The sequence below is a fragment of the Phaenicophaeus curvirostris genome, chromosome 27 (assembly GCF_032191515.1).
Source record: "Phaenicophaeus curvirostris isolate KB17595 chromosome 27, BPBGC_Pcur_1.0, whole genome shotgun sequence".
Taxonomy (NCBI): Eukaryota; Metazoa; Chordata; class Aves; order Cuculiformes; family Cuculidae; genus Phaenicophaeus; species Phaenicophaeus curvirostris.
This window is the reverse complement of record NC_091418.1, coordinates 4,868,921-4,890,898: the sequence shown is the minus strand read 5'-3', so window position 1 is coordinate 4,890,898 and position 21,978 is coordinate 4,868,921. Positions and strand designations below refer to the sequence as shown.

The 21,978-nt window shown below is 43.2% G+C and overlaps 2 protein-coding genes across 2 annotated transcripts; one reads left to right on the top strand and one right to left on the bottom strand.

Moving 5' to 3' along the window:
- Nucleotides 1–9,590: 9,590 nt before the first annotated feature.
- Nucleotides 9,591–12,619, bottom strand: GKN1 (gastrokine 1). The gene is made up of 6 exons (XM_069877746.1): nt 12,586–12,619; nt 11,892–11,945; nt 11,177–11,290; nt 10,660–10,758; nt 10,329–10,470; nt 9,591–9,834 (listed from the first exon to the last, which is right to left on the bottom strand). Exons 1-6 carry the CDS (start codon nt 12,595–12,597, stop codon nt 9,746–9,748), a joined length of 510 nt encoding a protein of 169 aa, XP_069733847.1. The 5' UTR covers nt 12,598–12,619; the 3' UTR covers nt 9,591–9,745.
- A 5,014-nt stretch (nt 12,620–17,633) lies between these two features.
- GKN2 (gastrokine 2) lies at nt 17,634–21,761 on the top strand. The gene is made up of 6 exons (XM_069877743.1): nt 17,634–17,668; nt 18,220–18,273; nt 18,819–18,950; nt 19,481–19,591; nt 20,589–20,742; nt 21,669–21,761. Exons 1-6 carry the CDS (start codon nt 17,657–17,659, stop codon nt 21,749–21,751), a joined length of 546 nt encoding a protein of 181 aa, XP_069733844.1. The 5' UTR covers nt 17,634–17,656; the 3' UTR covers nt 21,752–21,761.
- Nucleotides 21,762–21,978: the final 217 nt, after the last annotated feature.

Sequence of the window (21,978 nt, the reverse complement as noted above, 5' to 3'; positions counted from 1 at the left end):
TAAGTGAGGCGATATCTGCTGGCAGTTGGTCTCTACTCTTACACAGAGTGTTTCATACAGCAGTATCCTAAAGGTAATAAAAAAATGTCCTTGCCTTATTGGCACATGCCCTGTGTTCACAGAGTCATAACAGGTTTCCTGAGGCTGGGCTTTGATAAGAGGAGGTTTTGATATCAGCCTGATTGAATTCACTGCCTACAGGAAGATGGCAGAAAACCTATTGTGGAAAGCTCGAAGTATTTGATACTAAGTTTTGAATGGGAATAAGAATATCACAACGAGAGAACAGATGCCTGATAGAATTTGCAGTGGCGCTTTGTGCCTACATGGCAAAGAACTCACCCAGATAGCTTATCCACAGATGGCACCATTTATTAAGTCAACGGAGGTGTTAATCTTGCGATGTTAAACACATTAAGTGAGTGCCTGGCAATCAGAACATTGATTCTAACCAATAGAAATGACTGAGTTCTTTCATGAACCTTCCTTTCTCAGCTCATTCCCTTGGGATCTGCTTCCCTCTCTTCAGGCATGATTCTGCATCTTCACAGAGCCTCTTCACAAACGTGGAAACTGGTTGTGGACTAAGGGCTAATTCTAGAAAGGGGGCATAACTGGAGAGAAAAACATCTGAGTAGGGGAGGAGCAGTAGCAATGGGCATTTTGTGACAACTCTTATTCAGAACGTGGGTTTTCATAGCTCTCTGAATTGGATAAATCTAGACAGAGCCACGGCATAAGAGTTTATTTGCCTTGTTTGCTGTGGAAAACCTAACAAGCGTCTTGGTTTTTCACTTGGCCGGTACAAATGTCTGAGTCCCTTTGCCCAGCTATACTGTTCACTGCTTTTGCATAAGCTAAGACAGATAGAGAGTTATAAAGTTACATCTAGGCTCTGACAGTCTGGATTTGTTTCTCAGCTGTGCCTGCTACAGAAGCAGCTCTTTCAGAGGTGCTCCTTTACCTGCTCCAAAAGTGCTTCTTCTTTCATAGCATTTCTATCAGTCCCTCTACATCCTAACCGTGCCCTTTGCTGTCGTTCCATACGAGTTTGCAAACTCATGTTCCCCTTATATAGCCCGAAAGGGGACTCAGCGTCATTAGGTACAAATGTCTGTGAACAATTTTCTCCACCACCCCTCATGTTCAAAAAACAATGAAGCACATTCTCAGCTGAGGGATGGAGAAGGAGGGAAAGAAGTACATCATTGTGGTGATACAGTCAGAGCTCACTGTACATGTAACATTCTCTGATTGCCACCTGCATTTTAATTCAACAGGAATTAATATCTTAGCCAAGACCCAGCAGCAACAGGAGCCTTGCCCTGGGCTTCCCAGTCAAGGTGAACCACCAGGAATCCTTCTAAATGCAAAGGAGACTCAAGGGTAAATGGCACTTGCATCCTGTTAAAGCAAGAAAGGCTCAAGTGCCTCCTGCTATCACCGTAGAATCATAGACCCGACGGCTCCCTGTAGCTTTCAGGTCTGGAATTCAGAAGCCCCACAGCAACAGACACTGGTCCCTTGTAGAGCCTCTCACAAGGCAGGCGAAGAACTCTGAGCAGGATGAATGTTTCTAAAGCCTGACTGTGAGACAATAAAGACACCTTTAAGATCACCCTCTCTTCACATTCCCAAAGAGAAACCAGGTGAGCAGCGAGCCAACACTTTGCTGCTGGATGCTTGATGCTGTTGACTTGCACCTTCAGAAAAGGCTCATCATGAGGCTGACAAATTCCCTTGGGAGAGATAAGCCAAATAGATGGAAATTAAGAGTACATAAACTGTCATGCTTTCAGCCAGAGAGGGATACCTCCTATGGCCAACTGTGCTGGCAATTTGTACAACTCAACAACATCCAGGGCTGAGAGACCCTCCACGTGGTTCCAGACATGGAAAGCCATGCTCTGGCTGAACCCCACCCTCCAGCAGGTGCTTTTCTCCTGCTCACTGAGACAAAATGCCCCATTACCCAAAGGGGAAGGAACTCAAACCTGCCCACAGTTTGTCTTTCTCTCACTGCTCAGACTCCTCATTTCCACAGTGGGCATTGCACCTTCTCAGAACACCCATCGTTTTGTGTAACTCACCAAGTGGAAGAAAGCAGAATCAAGCCCAGCAACTCTTTGGCAAAGACTTCGCCCAGCTACATGCACTGCAGGTGCCAGGAGGGCAGGAAGGCACTGGATGCACAGACTGAGGCTGATCCAGATTCTCCTTCGGCTTCCATGGCTTTGACTTACTTTCAGAAGTGACACTGACTCAGAAAGCTTTGCAGCATCTTTTTATTTAGTGCTTAAAAAATTGACACAAATGAGCGAAAAAAGAGCATCCTTTGTCTCTCCAAAGACTCCAGGAGCAAAGCTGAATATCTCTTCACTCCTTGCAGAAGCTCTGGGGTCAAGTACACACCACAGCTTCTCTTTCAGCTGCAGCAAATTCTCTAAGAGCTGGAGTTACAGAGCACAGTGGGATTCCCTACCAGACGTCCCAAAGAAGCCACCACGACAAAAGCAAAGCCCAAGTAGGAAGGAGCTGTGCAGGTCCCTTGCGGACACAGGGACTTCTACAAAACCCAAATCCACAGAAAGTCTCCTCGCTGCCACTCAGTGCCATTCAGTTCACACCCAGAGAAAGCTTTCTTTGAACAGGAGCAGAGTAGAACTGACTTACTTGTCTAGAATGAAATACAAATCAAATCCTCCGTAACAGGCAGGACCACCGTTCTCTCTCTTCCCACCTTGTCCGTCACAGGCCAGCACCAGAGCTGCCAGCAAGAGGCATTTGAAGCCAAATCGCAAGATGCTTTGCTTTGCAATGGCCATTATATCCAGAGAGGAGGAGAAAAAGAAATCTCTTCTTCCGAGGCTCCTTTATTTCACAGGGCTCTCCACAAAAGCCATCCAGTGACCTTTCAACGCGCGCTTGTATATTTTATTCCTTAAAACTCCACTTGCAACAGTTGTCCTCAGGAATTGCAGGACTCTCCCTCTTGTTTCCCTTGCCCTCCTCTTTCTGGGTTTCAGATTTCCAGAGGCTTCAAACTCCCTTTCTCTTTGTTTTTTAAAGGCACTCGACCCTCAGGCTCCCTTGCAGCTCCCACAGCAGCACCCTTGTTTGGCAAGAGAAGGAGCAGCCTCCTCACAAATCTTGCTTTCTTCAGAAAATACAGAAAATACAGGGAGGGTCTGAGGCTTCACCCCTCCTCACTCCCCCTCACAGTTATCGTTGTTATTATTAAGGATGGGAAGGTTTGATTTGCCTTAGCAAAACCAGCTCAGAGAATGCCGCCTTGTGGCAGAAACTCCAGCAGAGCATCTGGATGAAGCTTCTGCTTCTTGCAGCCACAGGCTCTGGGCAGAGGCATCCTGGCTTCCCACATAGGGAACCTCTCGAGTAGATGGATCATAAGGCAGGGACAGGGGGAAATGTAAGAGGAGATCATGTTTGTGACCACCTGAGGAACCAGAATATTCTGAGTTCTTTGGGACTGGCTGAGATGCATCCCCGAGTGCTGCAGAAATTGGCTGAGCTACTTGCCAAGTCACTCTGTTTGCCAAGTTTGCCAAGACTTGCCAAGTCACCTCTGTCTGAGGATGGTGAAACACTGGCACAGAGCAGTGGTAGAAGCCCCATTCCTGGATGCATTCAAGGTCAGGTTGAACAGGGCTCTGAGCAACATAATCAGGTTGATGTTTTTCTGATTATGGAAGGAGATTGGACCAGATGGCCTTTAAAGGTCCCTTCAACCCAAACCATTCCATGATTCTATGAAATGTTCTCCATTCTGTGTACATTGTCTGTGCTGAACACAATCTACCCCCTGCCCACCTCACTGGGTGAGCCCCGGGTTACAAACAGGCTTTGAAAAGAGCTTTCTAAGGGCTCAAAATGGACAGACAAGATGCAACCCAAATAGGTTTCTGGATCTGTTCATTGTCGATCAAGGGTATGGAAATGAGACAGCAGACAAAGTTAAACCATGCTAAAGGTCTTTATTTGAAAGAAATGGTCACTGATTGATCTGTTCACCATCTGGATCATCAAGAACGAATCCCTCAAAAGAGGAGATGCTGGGAAGAACAGCATTGTAGTTGTGTTTTGCAGAAGATACGGAGCATCCGTAGCTGGTTTCAAGGACTTGATTCACGTCCTGCTCATACTGACGGCAGTATTGACGGTCCAAAAGTTGCAGGACATCAATTGTAATGCATGATCCTTGATTGTATTGATATTGGGGTCCATGTGGAACAAGAAAAGAAAAACATGGCATGTGGAAGGAACAAAGTTGGTGTTAAAGTCCCTGGGCATTCCTTGGCAGCCCTTAATACCAGGCACATTGCACTCACATGTCTGATCAAATGGAGCCCCCCTGGAACCAAAGCAGAGCACGCAGTGAGGAGGTGCAGATGCTGCCAGGGCAGAACGCAACATCCTCTGCCTGATCTCTAGAGCAGCTTTCTCGTAACAGGGTTGGCAGACAATCTGCCTGCAGTAAGGCTCAGAGTTCTTTGCTGCTGCTCCAGGATTGACTCCTCTGCGTAACACCTAGTCCCTTTCTAGATACTGAAAGAGCACAGAGGGGCACTACGACGCTTTGTGCTGGTTGTATATATTGCTGTGCGTCACAGGGCTGTGCCAGTGCTAGAGAGCAGCCCCTGCGAGGGTTTGACAGTGTCAGAGAATGCTGTGAAGTGCAGGTCATCAAACTCCCAGGCAATGGGATCGTTCCACCTCTGGCAGTCCTACAGGGAACGAGGCAACTTAGTGTAGCAAAACCCACGTGTTTGGTGGGATTCCTCGGGACCTGATCATCAGTCTCTGAAGGGAAGGACAGCAGTTCTTGGGATGACCCTTTTCCTGTACCCTGGCAGTGCAGGTGAGGGCACCCTGCAAAACTCTGGGTCAAAACCTCAGCCACCTTGAAGTTGTCTAGAATGGGTAATAGATCAGTTTGGAGATTGTGACTCAACACTCTTCCAATCCTGATCTGCACAGGTATCAAACTCTCTCTGCAGCCCCTGAAGTTCTTGATTTGTTTACTTCTCTAGCTGAACAGTAGCACTTGTGTGTTATTCCCCAAGGGAAAAATAAATCTGGTTAGTCATAGACAGAATCCATTTTCCTGTACTCATGATCAACTAGATGATCCATGTAGGTGAGGAACCCTCTGCACAGAGCAAAGACATCTTGACCATAAGACCTGAGGTCACAGACACATTTCTTAATGACAAATGTGACGCATTTTGCAGGTTGTCTTTAACATTTCAGGCCCTAAATATCAAATAAGATCGTTCAGCAAGATCAGTGCCCTTATCCATTTAATGCTATGCACATCCCTATTTCTGGAAGTTTCATGCAAACCACGTCTAGTGCAGCCTCTTAATGCACCGCATGGCCAGCAAGCCCTGGAGATGGCTCCTGTGGCTGATGTGTCCAAGGGAGTCAAGGCAGGTACACTGAATGCTGAGAGCATTTTTACATTGTCTGTGTTAATTCTGGGAGCTGAACTCAGGCTAACGTGATGCTGAGTTCCTATGAAAAAGTTTGGGAAACTTGAAATCTTATTTAAACTTTTTTCCTCATTAGTGGATTCTTTGTTCTACTTCCACTAGAAGTGCCTAAAAAGCTGATTTTTGTAGCCTGTCAAGAATGTGTGATAATGAAGAGCATCATGCCAAAAACCTGAAATCTCTGTGCGTGAGGCAGTATTCAAAAGCAGTCAATATAAATATTCTTTTACAACATTATAAAAAGAATCTGTCATCTACAACACTGAAAAAACCAGGATTGCCCTCCACTGCAGCATCTGAAATCGGGCATTCTGACTTTTCAGTGCTTTCAGATTTTGTTAATATCAAATGTCACAGACTTTGATGCAACTTAATCATCAATGGTGCCATTGAATGACTTTGAAAGTAACTGTTACTTTAAAAGCTTTTGAAAACAGCACAGCCCCTGAGATCTTTGCTTTACTGCCCAACTTTATGAGAAATAACTCCTTTTTCATCTTACCATGATCTCTTCAGCCAGTCTGGGAAGGGCATCAAAGCAAGGCAGCTGCATTGTGTTCACCTTGGAAATGTAGCAGACTCTGTGGCAGCACTTTGCTTACAACTGCACCCTGAGAAATAAAATTATTGGCAAGCAGGAATTCAGCTGTTTAAGAATTAAGGTTGGAATAAAGTCTGTGTTAAGAGTAACAAATGCAGATACTCAAAATGCAGGACTCAAAATGCTAAGAGAAAAGAAACGAGTCCTGTATTTAGTCACCTTGAGAGGAGCTGCTCTTCTTGTTCATTTTCTGACAAACAAGCTCCTTGCCACTCACCGAATTGTAGTTCTAAAGGGTTTTCCGTGACCCCTGGGCTCCCTCTTGCTGGATAGTTGCAATGCACCATTGTCTATTGGTGGTCAGGGTTTAGTAGCCTCCAGCAACACTGACTTGCTGTCTGAGGACTTGAGTGTTTCGGGCAAACTCGTTTATGACTTGGTGATTCCCATCAGAGTGCTGCTAACCTTCCGTATCCCAATTCTAGGAAACAGAATTAAACAAATTTAGACTCAGTTGTCTCCCCAAAGGTTTAGAAAACCACTGCTCAAAGAGAACAAATCCTGGCCCACAAGAAGCACCATTGGTGACCACAGCTTTTGCAAAATGACACAGAAGAAAGGCTGTGGCATTCTGGAGTAGCCCTAACAAATGGTTTTATAGACTCATCGAATAGTTTCTTTCTATTACATCTGGTAGGGCTGGAGTTTTATGCATGAAAGAAGTGTGAGATTCCTTTCCTCTCAAGTGATGGAGAAAGAAACAAGGAAAATGCAAGAAGCAGGGATGATGGAAAGAGGAGCTACACATGCATAACTTTGTCCCTCTACTCACGTAATCAGCAAGGGCCGGAGTCAGCAGGAGTCCAAGGAGAACATTAGTCACAATCTGAAATGGAAATCAGAAAGAAAAGTGTAAACTGCAGGTCTGGCTGATAAAATTGATCACAAGAATGCTTGTGCCTTTTCCCCAATCTAGTGTTTAACTGCACTCCTGGGAGACACTTTTGCTTTCAGACTGGAATGACAGTGGTCACCAGCAGTGAACCATCCTCGCTTTACCCTGGAAGAATGCAAGAGAGGCACATGGCAGGTTGGGTTTTGAAAGAGCTGAATCTGAAGCTGCTTCTGAGACCTGCACAGTTGTGTCCAGGTATTTTAGAAGAGCAGGGAGAAGGAATTCAATTCCTCCTGCTTAGGGACTCCAAGAAAGTGGTTGATCCATCACTGTGTTGCTCCAGTTTGACAAAGGCATTGACAACAATGAGCATGGATTGGGCTTCCTGTACGCTGAATAAATGAAGATAAACATTAAAAGAGATTCTAACCTCCTGGTCTGATCAGGCGAACAGGGTGAGAGTTGCTCACTCAGGAGGAGAGGCATCTCCCCAGGGAGTATCTCTTTGCTCTAAGCAGACGTAGGCACTTCAGAGAGAGAAAGGCAATGGATTTGGATTGGAGCTTTAGTTTACAAGGAATAAAGAAGGCTGCATACTCACAGTGAATTTCATCTTGACCGCAGAGCTGATGCTGGTGCAGGCAGAATGAGCGATGTGAACCATCCACCTTATATACGTGTTCAGATTTAGGGCTGGAACAGTTCAGTGTTGAAATAAAATTATTTTGTGATTTGTATCCCTGTCTGCATGTCAATAAAAATGAATTCCTGGTGTAACTGCTTCAGAAACATGGGAGGTTTTTTCCTGCCAGTCTTGGACAATTCTCAGATAAGAATCCATTGGCAGTAAAAACCAAATGGTTTATAACAACTCTCTGCCATGTACTAATTAGTGGGATACTCACCTCAGACTATGGCCTAGGGTGTAAAACAAGGCCTCACAATAGACTAAATAAACCAGGGCCTTTGTGCCTTCTAAAATGTGCCGCGTGTGCCCAGGTAACCACAGGGCCCCTAAAATCCATGGCCCAAATCCCACGTGGTCACTCAGAATCATGTTACACTACACGGGCAGTTCATGCTGAAATACCACACATCCCTGCAAGTCAGAGGATCTGCTGCTTATTTGAGGTGGCAACAATGATTTTTCCCCCTTGTGATTGATTATTTTCTGCGGGGGTGGCAATCCTTACGGAAAAAAGCAATCACTCAGGGAGGGAGGGATTGGAACCCTTGGGGTTGTGTCAAGTTGCTCAGTTCCATTTAGTGTGAGGCCTGAGTCTGTGGTGGGGGACGGCTGTCAGGATTCCAACACTCCTTTTCAGCTGGAATCCAGCACATGATGAAAGAGAAAGGGGTTTCAGATAGAAAAGGCACTTCTATCCAGTGCAACAACTCAGTAAATCTGGTCTCACTGTCACCGAGCTGAGGGCACAAGCCCCAGGGACACTTTTGGTTCCTGCCGTGGTGCTAAATGGTGGGGGTGTCCTCCCAAGAGACTGCTGTCAGATCCACTGTCAGCAACTCAAACAGGAACATCTGTTTCTGTATTATAATCCTCACAAATCCAGTTCTCTCAACACCCTGAACTGCTCTTAAAATCTTTGAGGGCGTGCAATGGCATTTCTTAGATTCTATTATGGCTTTTTAATTATACTCAATAGCTCTCTTGAGCGTTTTCTGCCAATGCAGGTGTTTGCTCTGAAAGAACTGCTGATTCAGGGGTCTTGAAATCATAGAATCATAGAATCACCAGGTTGGTAGAGACCCACAGGATCATTGAGTCCAACCATTCCCATCAATCACTAACCATGTCCCTCAGCACCTCGTCCACCCATCCCTTAAACCCCTCCAGGGAAGGGGACTCAACCCCCTCCCTGGGCAGCCTCTGCCAGGGACCAAGGACCCTTTCCATGAAATATTTTTTCCTAATGTCCAGCCTGACCCTCCCCTGGTGGAGCTTGAGGCCATTCCCTCTCGTCCTGTCCCCTGTCCCTTGGGAGAAGAGCCCAGCTCCCTCCTCTCCACAACCTCCTCTCAGGGAGTTGCAGAGAGCAATGAGGTCTCCCCTCAGCCTCCTCTTCTCCAGGCTAAACACCCCCAGCTCTCTCAGACGCTCCTCGTTATCCGTGTTCTCCAAGTGGCCTCGTTCAGATTTCCAGGTGTACTTCTAATGGCTCAGAGCAGGTGTTTTTGCTTCCCATGTTAAACATTTATCAAATGTTGTTAAATAACATTTGTATTCAGCTCCAAACTACATTTAATACACTTATTCACAGCTTGATCTATTTGTACTTGACCATCTTGCATTCCAATGTTTATCTTTATAATAAATTAAACATTGTATGTTCATATGAAGTTAAAACAAAAGTACCTCAGATATGCTTTTCTGGAAACCTGAACTTCAGACTATATTGTGTCAAACGTGATTAGGTAGTAGGTATAGCACCATTTGCTTTTCGTAGTGAGGAATAATTGCCTAAGGCAGCATGTGAAATCTCTCTGAGAAATTGTTTAGGATAGGGTATGAGTGTGAAAATTAGGATTTTGCAAGAACAGCATTTGAAAACTTGCCTGTGGAATTGCTTCCACTTTTTTAAAGGATCAGCCAAAACACAGTGCAGACCAGTGTTTGTTGATGATTAATTTTACTGAGACACAATAGGCTCCATATAGATCAGTAGAGATGGGAAAATAGTCAATAATGGGATCAAGAGAAGATTATCAAGAAGAAAAACCTTGTTCATAGGTACGGGGTTTTGTGAAAGTTCTTCCTCAAAACATTGTCAGGAATAATTAAAGACAAAGAGAGAGAGACTTTGTAATAAACAGTTCCTTAACATGAACGTGCCAACACGAGACTTGTTCTTGTAGGAAGTTGGATCCTGAAAGAACAGGAAAAACTGATTAGATTTGGACTGAGAAAATAAGAGAACAATGTAGCTGAAATTCCTCCAACATGGTGTTGAAAAATCTACCAGGAAATGCCATTTAGAAATTGAGCTGCCTCTTTCTAAGCTTGGACTCCAAACAACTGTTAGTGAATCGTTGTGGTCAAACCTAAGCTGCAACGCGGGTTTTGTATCTCAAAACCGTGCTGCAGCAGGATACATGATAGCGGGTGTTGTATCTGTGTGCAGTTGCCTACAAAACCTAGACTTGTGTCAACAGCTGGAGCCCAAAACCTTCCTGAAGAAGCCTGTGTGTTGCAGAGCTGCTTTTTCCCTTCTGGAAGCCTTCACTGATTTACAAAACATCACAGAAAATCACAGCATTTCCATAATTATCTTCTGCATTTTCCTTCAATCTTTTCCATCCTCATTCATAATCTTGTTATTCTTTATTTTGGCGTGCCATATGTTGTTAGCAGCCTACTCACCAACAGCGGGGCTAGCAAGGTAAGAGGGAATTCCTCGGCACAGAGCTTGAATCAGTTCCCCATATGGGTGCAAGTTTTGGAGTCTCCTTCTTGAGATAATGAAGCGATTCTCTGTGGGTGGGAGCTGCTGAGGACCATGTCCCTAAGCATCAAAGAAAGAAACAAACCCCAAGAAGAGCATTTAACAAAACCAAGAATGTCATTCAGAATCTGTACATCTACCTTTGATACCGGAGAGACGGTTATTCAGGTGCAAGGCAACATTTGAGTGACTGAATTTTGGGAGGGTCTCAGCCTTGCTGAGAAACTTGCCTGTCATTCACCATCCTACCTTGTGGCCTTGAGCTGGTGCAGGTTTCTCAGGAAAATTACCCTCTAATTTAGCAATGACGCAGACGTTTTTTGAAAAGATCTTGGTTGCAGCATAGCCCTGTTAAAATAAAAAGAAAGCTTTTTTGTTGCAAATATACCATGAAAAAGGTTGCAAGAAAATCACTGGTTAAAGACAAAAAATGCTCTGTACAGTACAAACAATCATATGGAAGGAAAATAGTGTTTTTTCAATTATGTTGTCCAGGTTAATGTGTGTTGAAGGCTGACAAGGGACTTCAATAAATGGCAAATTGCCTTCTCCAGTAATGCCATGTGTCGGATATGTTGCACTGGTTAAGGCAGGTGAAAGATCTGACTGCTGAAAACCTTGCTGCAGTAGCATATGGTACAGCAGAAATAATAAAAAATGAAGTGGAAGTGTTTTAAACATCTCCTCTAAAATGCTGTTAAGTTTTGTTGAACGCTGGTTGTTTTTCAAGCACCTTTTGGTTTGAGCCATGGTGACAGGTACTTACAGTCTTAACGTCCCAGACAGATTTCCAGTCAGAGCCTTCCTCTGAGTTGGATCTGACCCAAGCGCCACCTGAAGAGCTTTCATCGTGGTGCCCCTTGAAGTCTTCCTTGCCCTTCTGATTTTGGAAAAGATTAAAGGAAGAAAGGGTTTAGGTTTGTGGGTTCCCAGGAGCCTTTCATTCAATAGAGCAATGACTCTAGTAACCACATTTTGGGAAGTGGTTGCTCTTGGAGAGCAGATTAAAGGGGTGATAATTTCTGGCCTTAGAGGGGAGGCTGGGAAGTCATTTATGCTGTTGTGTCAAACCTTGCAGGCAGGCTCTGCCTAGCCCTGGTTTTGAGGTCCCTGATGCACCCACCTTACAAAGACAGACAAGCTTTAACGTCCCTGCTCTGTTCCCCATGCCTATTAGACCAGGTGGAAAAGACAGCATTGTTCATTTAAATACTGGAGAATTTCTTTTAAAGTTAGTCACTGAACGGGATGTTCAGAGTCAAACTAGCAAAGAATACGTCTAGGAGAAGTAACATCATTCCTCAACTGCTCTTTCCCCAGCAGGTGCTTGCAAGCAGAGTGTTATTTACAGTATTTCACTGTACTTCATCGACAACTTCTTCCCTGCTAATTATCAGACTTTAAATGCAGTTTTACTTTCTGAATCATCTTTTCCTGAGGCTATAGCTAAAGTGTGTAACCGCATGTAACTCTGTACTTACCCTCTCAGCAAGAGCTGGAGCCAGCAGAACTCCAAGAAGAGAAGCAATCACAATCTGAAACAAACATTTAGCATTCACAGCATTTGAACATTGCGACTGTTTAGCTCGCATCAAGTCATTTACTGTCTTAAAATAATTTTACCCTCCTGTTTATGTTTGTGTACATGCTCAGATGTTTTCTGAAGTGGGGTCTAGCTGAAGAGTATTTAAATACTTCATCAGATCCTCGATTCATATACATTACTCCTCACCTCAGCAGGTAAGAAGATCACTTAAACGCTGGGTTTTAAAATATGCTCAGCCCCAGTTCAGCACGCTACTTGGGAAAAGGGGTCCTGAAATCCTTTGTTTAAAAGAGAGACATTCGCACCCCATGCTTTTAATTTCAGACGTAGAACAGATGCATGTGCACGTGCACCTACTGGGGAGAGTTGGGGGGTGGGTGCACAGCTCAGCTCTGTACTCACAACAGAGCAGAAATGGGACCTGAGCCTCCCCATAGCAGATCTCCTGCATCTGAATACAGGACTTAGGGTAGAAGGGTAGGCACAACTCTTTTTTTTACAGAAAAATGTAAACTTTTACTCTGTAGTCCCTGCATAAATCACTAATAGTTCGCTGGGCACCAAGACTCAAAATAATTACAAACTCTCCAGCATTAAGACCTCTATGAAAAAGTGATACAGATACTTACAGAAAACTTCATTGTGATGGTAAGCGAGGCAAGATCTGCTGGCACAGAGTGTTTTATACAGCAATCGTAAAATGGCTTCGACTTATTGGCATGACGAGTTTCCTGAGGAAGGGCTCTGATAAAGGAGGTTTTGATATCAGCCTGATTGAATTCACTGCCTACAGGAAGATGACAGAAAGCGTATTGTGGAAAGTTCAAAGTGTTTGATACTAAGTTTTAAATGGGAAAAAAAAAGCCATAATGAGAGAACAGATGCCTGATAGAATTTGCAGTGGCGTTTTGTGCCTACATGGCAAAGAACTCACCCAGATAGCTTATCCACAGATGGCACCATTTATTAAGTCAATGGAGGTGTTAATCTTGCGATGTTAAACACATTAAGTGAGTGCCTGGCAGTCAGGACGTTGGTTCTCACTGACAGAAATGACTGAGTTCTTTCATGAACCTTCCTTTCTGAGCTCGTTCCCTTGGGATCTGCTTCCCTCTCTTCAGGCATGGTTCTGCATCTTCACAGAGCCTCTTCACAAACGTGGAACCTGATTAAGGACTAAAGGCTGATTCTAGAAAGGGGGCATAACTGGAAAGAACAACATCTGAGTACGGGAGGAGCAGTAGCAATGGGCATTTTTGAAAACTCTTATTCAGAAAGTAGGCTTTCATATTTCTCTGAATTGGATAAATCTAGACAGAGCTGTGGCGTTAAGAGCTAATTTTCCTTGTTGCTGTGGAAACTTTGCCAAATGTCTAGGTTTTTCACTTGGCCAGTACAAATGTCTGAGTCCTTTTGCCCAGCAACACTGTCCACTGCTCTTGCATAAGCTAAGACAGATAGAGTGTTATAAAGTTATACCTAGGCTCTGACAGTCTGGATTTGTTTCTCAGCTGTGCCTGCTACAGAAGCAGCTCTTTCAGAGGTGCTCCTTTACCTGCTCCAAAAGTGCTTCTTCTTTCACAGCATTTCTATCAGTCCCTCTACATCCTAACCGTGCCCTTTGCTGTCGTTCCATACGAGTTTGCAAACTCACGTTCCCCTTACACAGCCAGAATGGGGAGTCAGGGTCATTAGAAACAAATGTCTATGAATAAAGTTCTCCACTGTCATCATTTGCTGTGGATCGTTGTTGCAGCCGTTATTGGAAAAGCCAGGGCATCTTACTTTTGTTGAGAAGGTGACAGTCAATACTAATTTAAACCATTCTGGGCCACATTGTCATTCTGCTGCTAGTGCAGAGGACGTGTAGCAGTCTGCCAGCAACATGACTGCAGAGCTCTTTTATTCACCTTTTTTTCACCTATTTTGCAGTTTGCACAAGATGTGAAATATGGTGAATGAAAGTAAGAAATCACTCATGACAGTTCTTCTAATTGGACTGACTTGTGGATACCAAATTGAGCCAAGCATCTTCTTAGTCTCCAAGATCTAAAATATCCAAAAGTCTTACTTTGTACATCATGAAATCCTCTCAAAGTTTCTGGGAATCTACTTGATCAACTGGTTCTTAAGAAAGAATCTGAACTGTACGCTGCTAAGTCCAGCAGTGCTGTTAGTGATAAGTTGGAAAGCAGTTTAGTCTATTTCTTCCAACAATCACAGCCAATTTGGCCATTACTTTTGTTTGCCACACTTGGAAGTCTGAATCTCCACATCTTCCATCAACTTATGATTATTTGAGAAGTTTGTATGGCAAACACACTCAGCTACAGCATTTAAGAATAGCTTACAAAACTAATTACAACAGTAGATGCTGGGAAAAAAGTCAAGGAGGAGTGCTTTCAGTGTATAGGACTCCATTCTCTTCCAACCTGGTTATTGTCTCTTCCAACCTGGTTATTCTATGATTCTATGGTTTAGTGTTTGATAGGAATGGTTGGACTCAATGATCCGGTGGGTCTCTTCCAGCCTGGTTATTCTATGATTCTACAATTCTATGATTCTTTTTCCAGTCCGAGCTTGTCTCTGTCTCGTTTTTAAAGCTTTGCTCAAGGCATTCTGTTTCCATACTAAATTATTGTACCAGTGTGCCACAAACTCCTAAGGGTAAGAGCCACTCTGACTTTAACCCTGGTCTCAAATTACTTTAGTGTTTCATTTTGCACCCACATTCACATTTTCATGTGGTTTTCTATTCCTTATTGTCTAGAATGAATAAAATTGCTGAAATTATTTCTGGATTCCCCCTTGAAACCTGATTTATTTTTTTTAACTACTGAAGGTGATTCATTCTACGTGACCTGTTCTTGTGCCACACAGATTTTTCCAGACTATGTCACTCCATCTTTATCCTGTGTGTGGGATGTCAGCTTAACACAAATGGAAGCACAGAGACCTTTGTTGATTTTTTGAGGTGTTGTTTCATTCTTTACTTTCCTCCTCCTACCTGCTCACTCCCTGATAAAGTAAATATTTATGAAAAGTATCTGAAAGAAACAATGAGTCACCAGGTGAGTTTGTTATGATAGAATAATCTCACCTTCACTTGATTGAATTCATGACCCTTATGTGTTGAAATTGCTGTCCAGTAAATGGACTTCAACTGAAATTGTACAATTTTTCTTTTTGTGTTCAAGGTTCTTTTGTTTAAATGATTTTTAGTGAATGATACTGTCAAATAATGGGTGAAATTCTTCTGGTGTTTTTACTTATGTAGATTAAGAGTAACCGTAACTTAACCATGTTTCATCAGGGTAAATTAGAATGTATTTAAAAATATTTGGCCTTATGAAAATATTAAGAAAAATTAAGCTCTATTTTTCTGCTGGCTTCCTTGTTATGGCCAACCTGACTGCAACAGTTGAGGGAAAGTGATTTTATTTAGTGAGAAGTCTGAGAGTCTTCACTTAGACCAAATGTATCCAAAGTAAGATGATGACTGGGAATGTGGGCACTCCTGTGACATTTCATGTTCACTGAGGGGTTCAGGGTCGTGGCTTCCTAAGTTAAACTTCACTCAGCATGAGAACTGGCCAAAGCAAAAGTTGTGTGTGTGGAAATCAGGCTTGTGTGTGTGGAAAAAAGAGCAGGTTATAGCTCTTCTCCAGCAGTTCTTCACTTCAGTTGATTAATATGGAAGGGTTCTGCAAGGGCTCTTGGCACAACCATGAAGAGTCTTGCCTCCGGGTGCTAATTTCAGGGGCTTTACTAGGAGACGTGTAGATTCACCACAACGAACAAGTCTCAAAAATCTAGGCTTTCCTGTTGGAAGAATATCCAATATTGGATATGTCTCAGTTGCCTGGGACAACTAGGAGTATGTTCTCTCTTGCAATAATGTTAATTAGTCAAATCCTTCTTAGAAATTAATTTTTGGCCTTGTCTGATTAGAGCAGCAAATTTCAGTTAGTTGAGCATAAGGTGAAAACCATGAGATTGTGGCTATTGCTCTAATTCTCCTTCACTGAATGAAAGACTTCACATGTTGTTCTGCTCTCACCTGGGCCTAAGTGTATCAATATTTAGGGATGCAGAAGATTCTTGAGTGTTTTCCAGAAGTAATAAGCTCATGAATGATGTAATGGAAAGCTAATTTAAGCTTTAAAGGATTTAAAAATCACTAAAGCTTTTTATTTTAGCTTGTGGTGCCTGAACCCTGTTAGATTCTGGCTGCGAAAGGGTAATTTGACTGCTCTTCTCTACTCTGAGTATTTCTGACAATCTGTAATCTTAGAAACAAAGAATCTCTTAAGAAGAAGAGGCAGAGCCAGAGTTCAAGAGGAGGGTAACATCAATTTAATCCAATTAGTCTAATCTAACCATGGTTGTCACAATATGGTACCTGTCTGTATGCATTCTGATATATTGCTTAGCAGCACAGCTTTGTTACTCTTGAGATAACATTTTCTGTGCTCACTTGGGTGGAATCAAGTAAATGTGTGCGATTTCCTTTTTTCATTGAGGCCTGTTTGCTGAGAGAGATTTCCATGCAATCCCTTTCACCTTTTTTCCCAGTGACAGAGATGACAGAAACATGTTGGTTCTTAGGTTGAGTTCTTATTTTATTAGAAGGGAATAGAATCACAGAATCATAGAATCACCAGGTTGGAAGAGACCCATCGGATCATCGAGTCCAACCATTCCCATCAATCACAAACCCATGTCCCTCAGCACCTCGTCCACCCATCCCTTAAACCCCTCCAGGGAAGGGGACTCAACCCCCTCCCTGGGCAGCCTCTGCCAAGGCCCAATGACCCTTTCCCTGAAATATTCTTTCCTAATGTCCAGCCTGACCCTCCCCTGGTGGAGCTTGAGGCCATTCCCTCTCGTCCTGTCCCCTGTCCCTTGGGAGAAGAGCCCAGCTCCCTCCTCTCCACAACCTCCTTTCAGGTAGTTGCAGAGAGCAATGAGGTCTCCCCTCAGCCTCCTCTTCTCCAGGCTAAACACCCCCAGCTCTCTCAGACGCTCCTCGCAATCCTTGTTCTCCAGCCCCTTCCCCAGCTTCGTTGCTCTTCTCTGGACTCGCTCCAGAGCCTCAACATCCTTCTTGTGCTGAGGGGCAATACGTGTTACATAAATCATGGTAACTGATCAAAAATGAGGAGCTCTTTATGGATTTATTAGATAGAAGAAACTGCTGGAGAGTTGGTCTACTCAGTAGCTGACACATAGGCGACCATAACCTAAGTATTTCTTTCCAGGATTTGCCTGCAGACAATCAGGCTGTTACGTTTCACAATTACGTATCACGGATTACATTTCAGCTCCTATGAATGAATAGTAGAGTCATTCCTGATGTCATTTAATTCTGGACAATAGCCTGTTAAATATTTAAAAAACTTGAACTGGCAAGAGTGGGAGTTTAAACAAGTTAATAATAGCCATTTGTACAGTGATTAATTTTACAAAAGCTGACTTACTGATTCCTTTAACAAATCAGTGTCAGGTTATCTGTGCCGACCCAAAAATCAGATAAGAGGTTTACCACAGTGTGACATTTAGATATTGACTTGTTCGAGTCATGAAGGAAGGTTCTGTCAAGTGTTTCCCACACCTCCAGCAAGATATAAAAGTTGAAGGCCTCTGAGGCTTTCATGCATTCTTACTTTCTGCAGCCTCTTGTTCTTATCTGAAAGAAAAATGGCTGGATTTGTAAGTATATCCATTTTTATTGAGCTTATATTATAGCAAGATCCTTCTTTTTAAAACCAAAGGAATAGAGGAGCTGATGCTCCATGTTAAGTTGTACAGTACTGGGGCTAATACGATCTCTGTATTTTTTATTTGGGTTGTTCAGAGGGAAATTTGAATTTCTTGGGTGTGCAGTAATGCCCTTGTAGCTAGTGGAAGCATCATTTGAGCAAAAAGTGCAGAACCTGACTACATTTCAGAAGGGGGTTTTAGTTATAATTTAATTATTACAGTTGTAGAGGCAAATCAAGAAGTAACATGGCATGAAGGAGGGACTTGTGAAAAGTACAGAAGGGTTAAGTATTCATTCTGCTTTTTCAGTCACAGGTAAAAGAAACCCCAACAGTAAGAATTTTATAATGAAAAACTGTAATTGTTTTCAACTAATATATGTGTCAAGTGGGTCATTTTTCAAACTGTTGCTACAACTGCCTCCCTAAAATCATTAAGTTGGTATCTTTATGGCGTTGCCTGGTGTTTCTGCTCAGTGAGAACACTTATTCCTTTTGTAGGCTGCCGCTCTCGTTTTGCTGGGAGTCTTCTGGACCCAGGCTTCTGCACTGCAGGTAAGTGGAGCAGTGAGCCTTCTGCTGCAGGTACTCATGTGAAATGTATTATATTCCTGGGCAGGGGGCAAATATAATAGGAAGAAAAGCACAGAAGAAACAAGCAAGATGCTTTTATTGCCAAGCATAGAGAAAAACAGCATCTGCCAAAGGTGACAACCTTATAAGCTGAAGAGGCAGGATTGTGCAGATGCAGAGCACCAAGAAATTTGTAGGAACGTAGGTCCCTTGAGCTCAAGCTAAATTCTGGGATGCGGTCCAGCCTCTTGCCAGCCCCTGCTGCCACACATAATGACTGGGATGCCCCATTTTGTTTTTCCTTAGCCGGCAGTGAGAGTCTGTCCCCTCTTTTCTCATCTTAACTCACCCTTGCGTAAGTAATCTCCACCTCAAGGGCCTCCTGAGACTGCTAGCAGGTTGATGAGGGATTTAATATTTACATAAAGCAAACATGCTTGTTTATTTTAAAGAAAGCAGTTCTTACATTTCACCTTTTAAATGTGCAAACCAGATGACGAACAATGGTTTTGTGTTTTTTACCAAAGACCTTTCTCCTGCACCAACCTGGCAAAGACTATGTCACTGGAACTATGACCATCCAGAATGATGACAACATTGTTGATGTCCATGTCCGTTCTGGCGTGTACTCCTCTGACACCATTTTTGACTACTCACGTGTAAGTAAATCTAAGAATTAAGTAAATTAAGTAAAATTAAGTAAAATTAAGTAAATCTAGACTTAATCTCTGAGGTAGTTTTTAAACTCATAAATTATTTTAGTGTACTGTCACCACAAGTTGTCCTAAAATACTGTTTCTTTGAAGACTCCCATCACCTTTCCTGCTCTTAGGCCACCTCTTCTTTTCACCCATGGTTTCAAAGACTTGTGTTGAAACCTGTGGTGGCAGTTCACGAAAGTGAGAAGAATGCCATTGACCTCCGTGCAAGAGGGTTGAGGATGGACCTGCCATCACTCACGTATCACAAGTGCCGTAGAATTCTATGGGAAAAGATACTTCCAGTCTTACGGACAGCCAGTAGTGTAGTTGCTTCCCTTCCCCAACGGTGACAACGTAAATGCAGAGTCATTCCACAATAGTGACCTGTGTAGCCACTACAGGTTGCCCTAAAGACTAGGGATAATCAATTCGTATTAGCGGCAGCTGTTTTATATTGAAGAATTAACTATAATTTTTTTTAATCGCAGGGGTATATTGCAACAAGGCTGTTTTCACGAAATGCCTGCTTTATCATGAAAATAAACAAGGACGACATCCCAGAGCTGCAGCAACTTGGACGCCTGGCTTTTGAGAGAAAGGTGACTTTGTAGGGAAACCCATGCTGTGTGTAAGAAAGGCTGTATGAAAGTTGTGTGGTGTGGTGGGAGCCCTCCCTTCTGCCTTTAAGCTGCTCTTAACTAAGTCTTTTACTGCATTAGCAATGACAAAGCAGATCTGGAAAGACAGAACTTCAAGGCATTATCATATAAAACATTATTTTAAGATAATAAGCCATCATGACCCACTGCCCAGTTTCTGCAATGGAAGTTATTGTGACTAGAACTATAAACCCCTCTGTCAGAAGCAGCGCAATTTGACTGTTTTGAGATGATTGCAACATAAGTTAAGGCTTTTCCTTTTTTTCATTGTCATGCTGATATTTTGAGCTTGGCATCACATGAAAATTTTTTGCTGGCAGAATAGAACTTAGAAATCACAGAATCATAGAATAGTTTGGGTTGGAAGTGACATTAAAGATCACCCAGTTCCACCCCTGCCATGGGCAGGGACACCTCCCTCTGGATCAGGGGCTCCAAGCCCCATCCAACCTGGCCTTGAACCCCTCCAGGGTGTTCAAGTCACTTTGACCAGACTTTAATTTCCTTTTTAGGCAAGGGTTTCATGAAGGTGACTGAAACTATTGCCTGGAGATGAATTTGAGTTCTAGCCCATTTATGAAGCCTAACAGTAGTGCTTTTACAGCAAAGCTTACTGCCAATCAGCATAGGAATGATAGGAATGGTTGGACTCGATGATCCAATGGGTCTCTTCCAACCTGGTTATTCTATGATTCTATAAATCACTATGACAGTAATACAGCTCAGTTTTGGTGTGTTGACAGAATTAGTATCTAGTGAACTTTGGGTTTTAATAGATTGAAACAATTTATTTTCTTTAAAACCACACAGAGTCTTCGGCTAATGCCTCGTGTGAGATAATGGAAGGTCATTTCAGATTTGGGGATTTTCTCAAAGGATGTCCTAGTAGAATGAAACCAAAGCCTCATTACTGATGACTTTAACGTTTTCTTTTTAGGCTATGGAGGCAATGTACTCTCCAAATAATGTGTGGGTAGAGTTTCGATCTGGCCATTCCTTCCTCGGGGGTCTCAGAAACTGGATTGTCTACGGCAGAGCCATTCAACAACTCTGTTCAGGTCTGCCTCTCTACGAGCTGGAAAGCACCCAACGTAAGTGACAAGATCATAATAGTATGTTTCTGTTACAGCACGTAATCATAGAATCATAGAATAGTTTGGGTTGGAAGGAGCCTTAAAGATGATCCAATTCCACCCTCTGCCATGGGCAGGGACACCTCCCACTGGATCAGAGGCTCCAAGCCCCATCCAACCTGGCCTTGAACCCCTCCAGGGATGGGGCAGCCACAACTTCCCTGGGAAACCTGTTCCAGCACCTCCCCACTCTCATTGTGAAGAAATTCCTCCTTATGTCCAGTCTAAATCTGCCCCTCTCCAGTTTATCCCCATTGCCCCTCATCCTATCACTCCAAGACTTTGTAAACAGTCCCTCCCAGCTTTCTTGTAGCCCCTTCAGGTACTGGATGGTCTCTACAAGGTCTCCTTGGAGCCTTCTCTTCTCCAGGCTGAACACCCTTCACCTCTCTATCCTTTCTATCCTTTAAACCTAAGAGTACGTGCTACCTTTGAGGCAGAAATATTTTTCCCTGTTTGAGAAAGGAAGATATAAAGGCTCTGGGATGCTTTGGAATATCTAGTAAACCACTGATTTCCATTATTAGGCTTCCAAATATCTGGAATGACTGTTTCAAAGTGGTTTGTCTAGTGTCAGAGGAAGCCCCTGTGTAGCAGCTGCACCCAGCTTATGCCCCAGTGATTCCATGGTCCCACAAAGAACCTACTGTATGCCAGGCTGGTGTGGGAAATAAGGAGGATAAAGGTGCTTTAAAGCCATACAGACATTTCCTCCCTTTTAGTTACACCACAAAAAGTTTACACAGCAGCCACTGAGACCAACATGTGCCTCCAATAAGATCATAACTGGTGAATTTGAAGTTTGTGTATTTACAGACATTTCCTTGCTGGATACAGAGATCTTGTTGTCACTGATAATATCTTTATTTTCTTGTTTCTTCTAGCACGATCGAGCCTTCGTGGCTGCGCCAGTGCAGGAATTCCAAGCATTTTGGGCATTAATATCTGTGCTAAACTCCAAGGCTGAATCTTGACAACTACACTACATGGAAATGGCTTGTTTCTCTGCATGCTTTTGTGATAGTAGCAATGTTCTCCAACCGGAACAAAACTTGGTGTTAGACTTACCTTGCCTATCTACAGCTTTGAGTGCAACAAACCCATGATATACAAATAAAGATAATGCACGTGTAAAAATGCTCTGTGTTTTTCTTTCATCCAAAAGTCAAAGGGGAATAAAGTGGGCCTTGCTGG

What these genes read in the sequence shown, in the direction of transcription:
- GKN2 (XM_069877743.1), top strand. An exon ending in CCCAGGCTTCTGCACTGCAG is followed by an intron (nt 18,274 to 18,818) that starts GTAAGTGGAGCA and finishes TTTTTACCAAAG; the next exon opens with ACCTTTCTCCTGCACCAACC. An exon ending in CCATTTTTGACTACTCACGT is followed by an intron (nt 18,951 to 19,480) that starts GTAAGTAAATCT and finishes TTTTAATCGCAG; the next exon opens with GGGTATATTGCAACAAGGCT.
- GKN1 (XM_069877746.1), bottom strand. An exon ending in CTCCAGCTCTTGCTGAGAGG is followed by an intron (nt 11,291 to 11,891) that starts GTAAGTACAGAG and finishes TTCCAAAATCAG; the next exon opens with AAGGGCAAGGAAGACTTCAA. An exon ending in CACCAGCTCAAGGCCACAAG is followed by an intron (nt 10,471 to 10,659) that starts GTAGGATGGTGA and finishes TTTGATGCTTAG; the next exon opens with GGACATGGTCCTCAGCAGCT.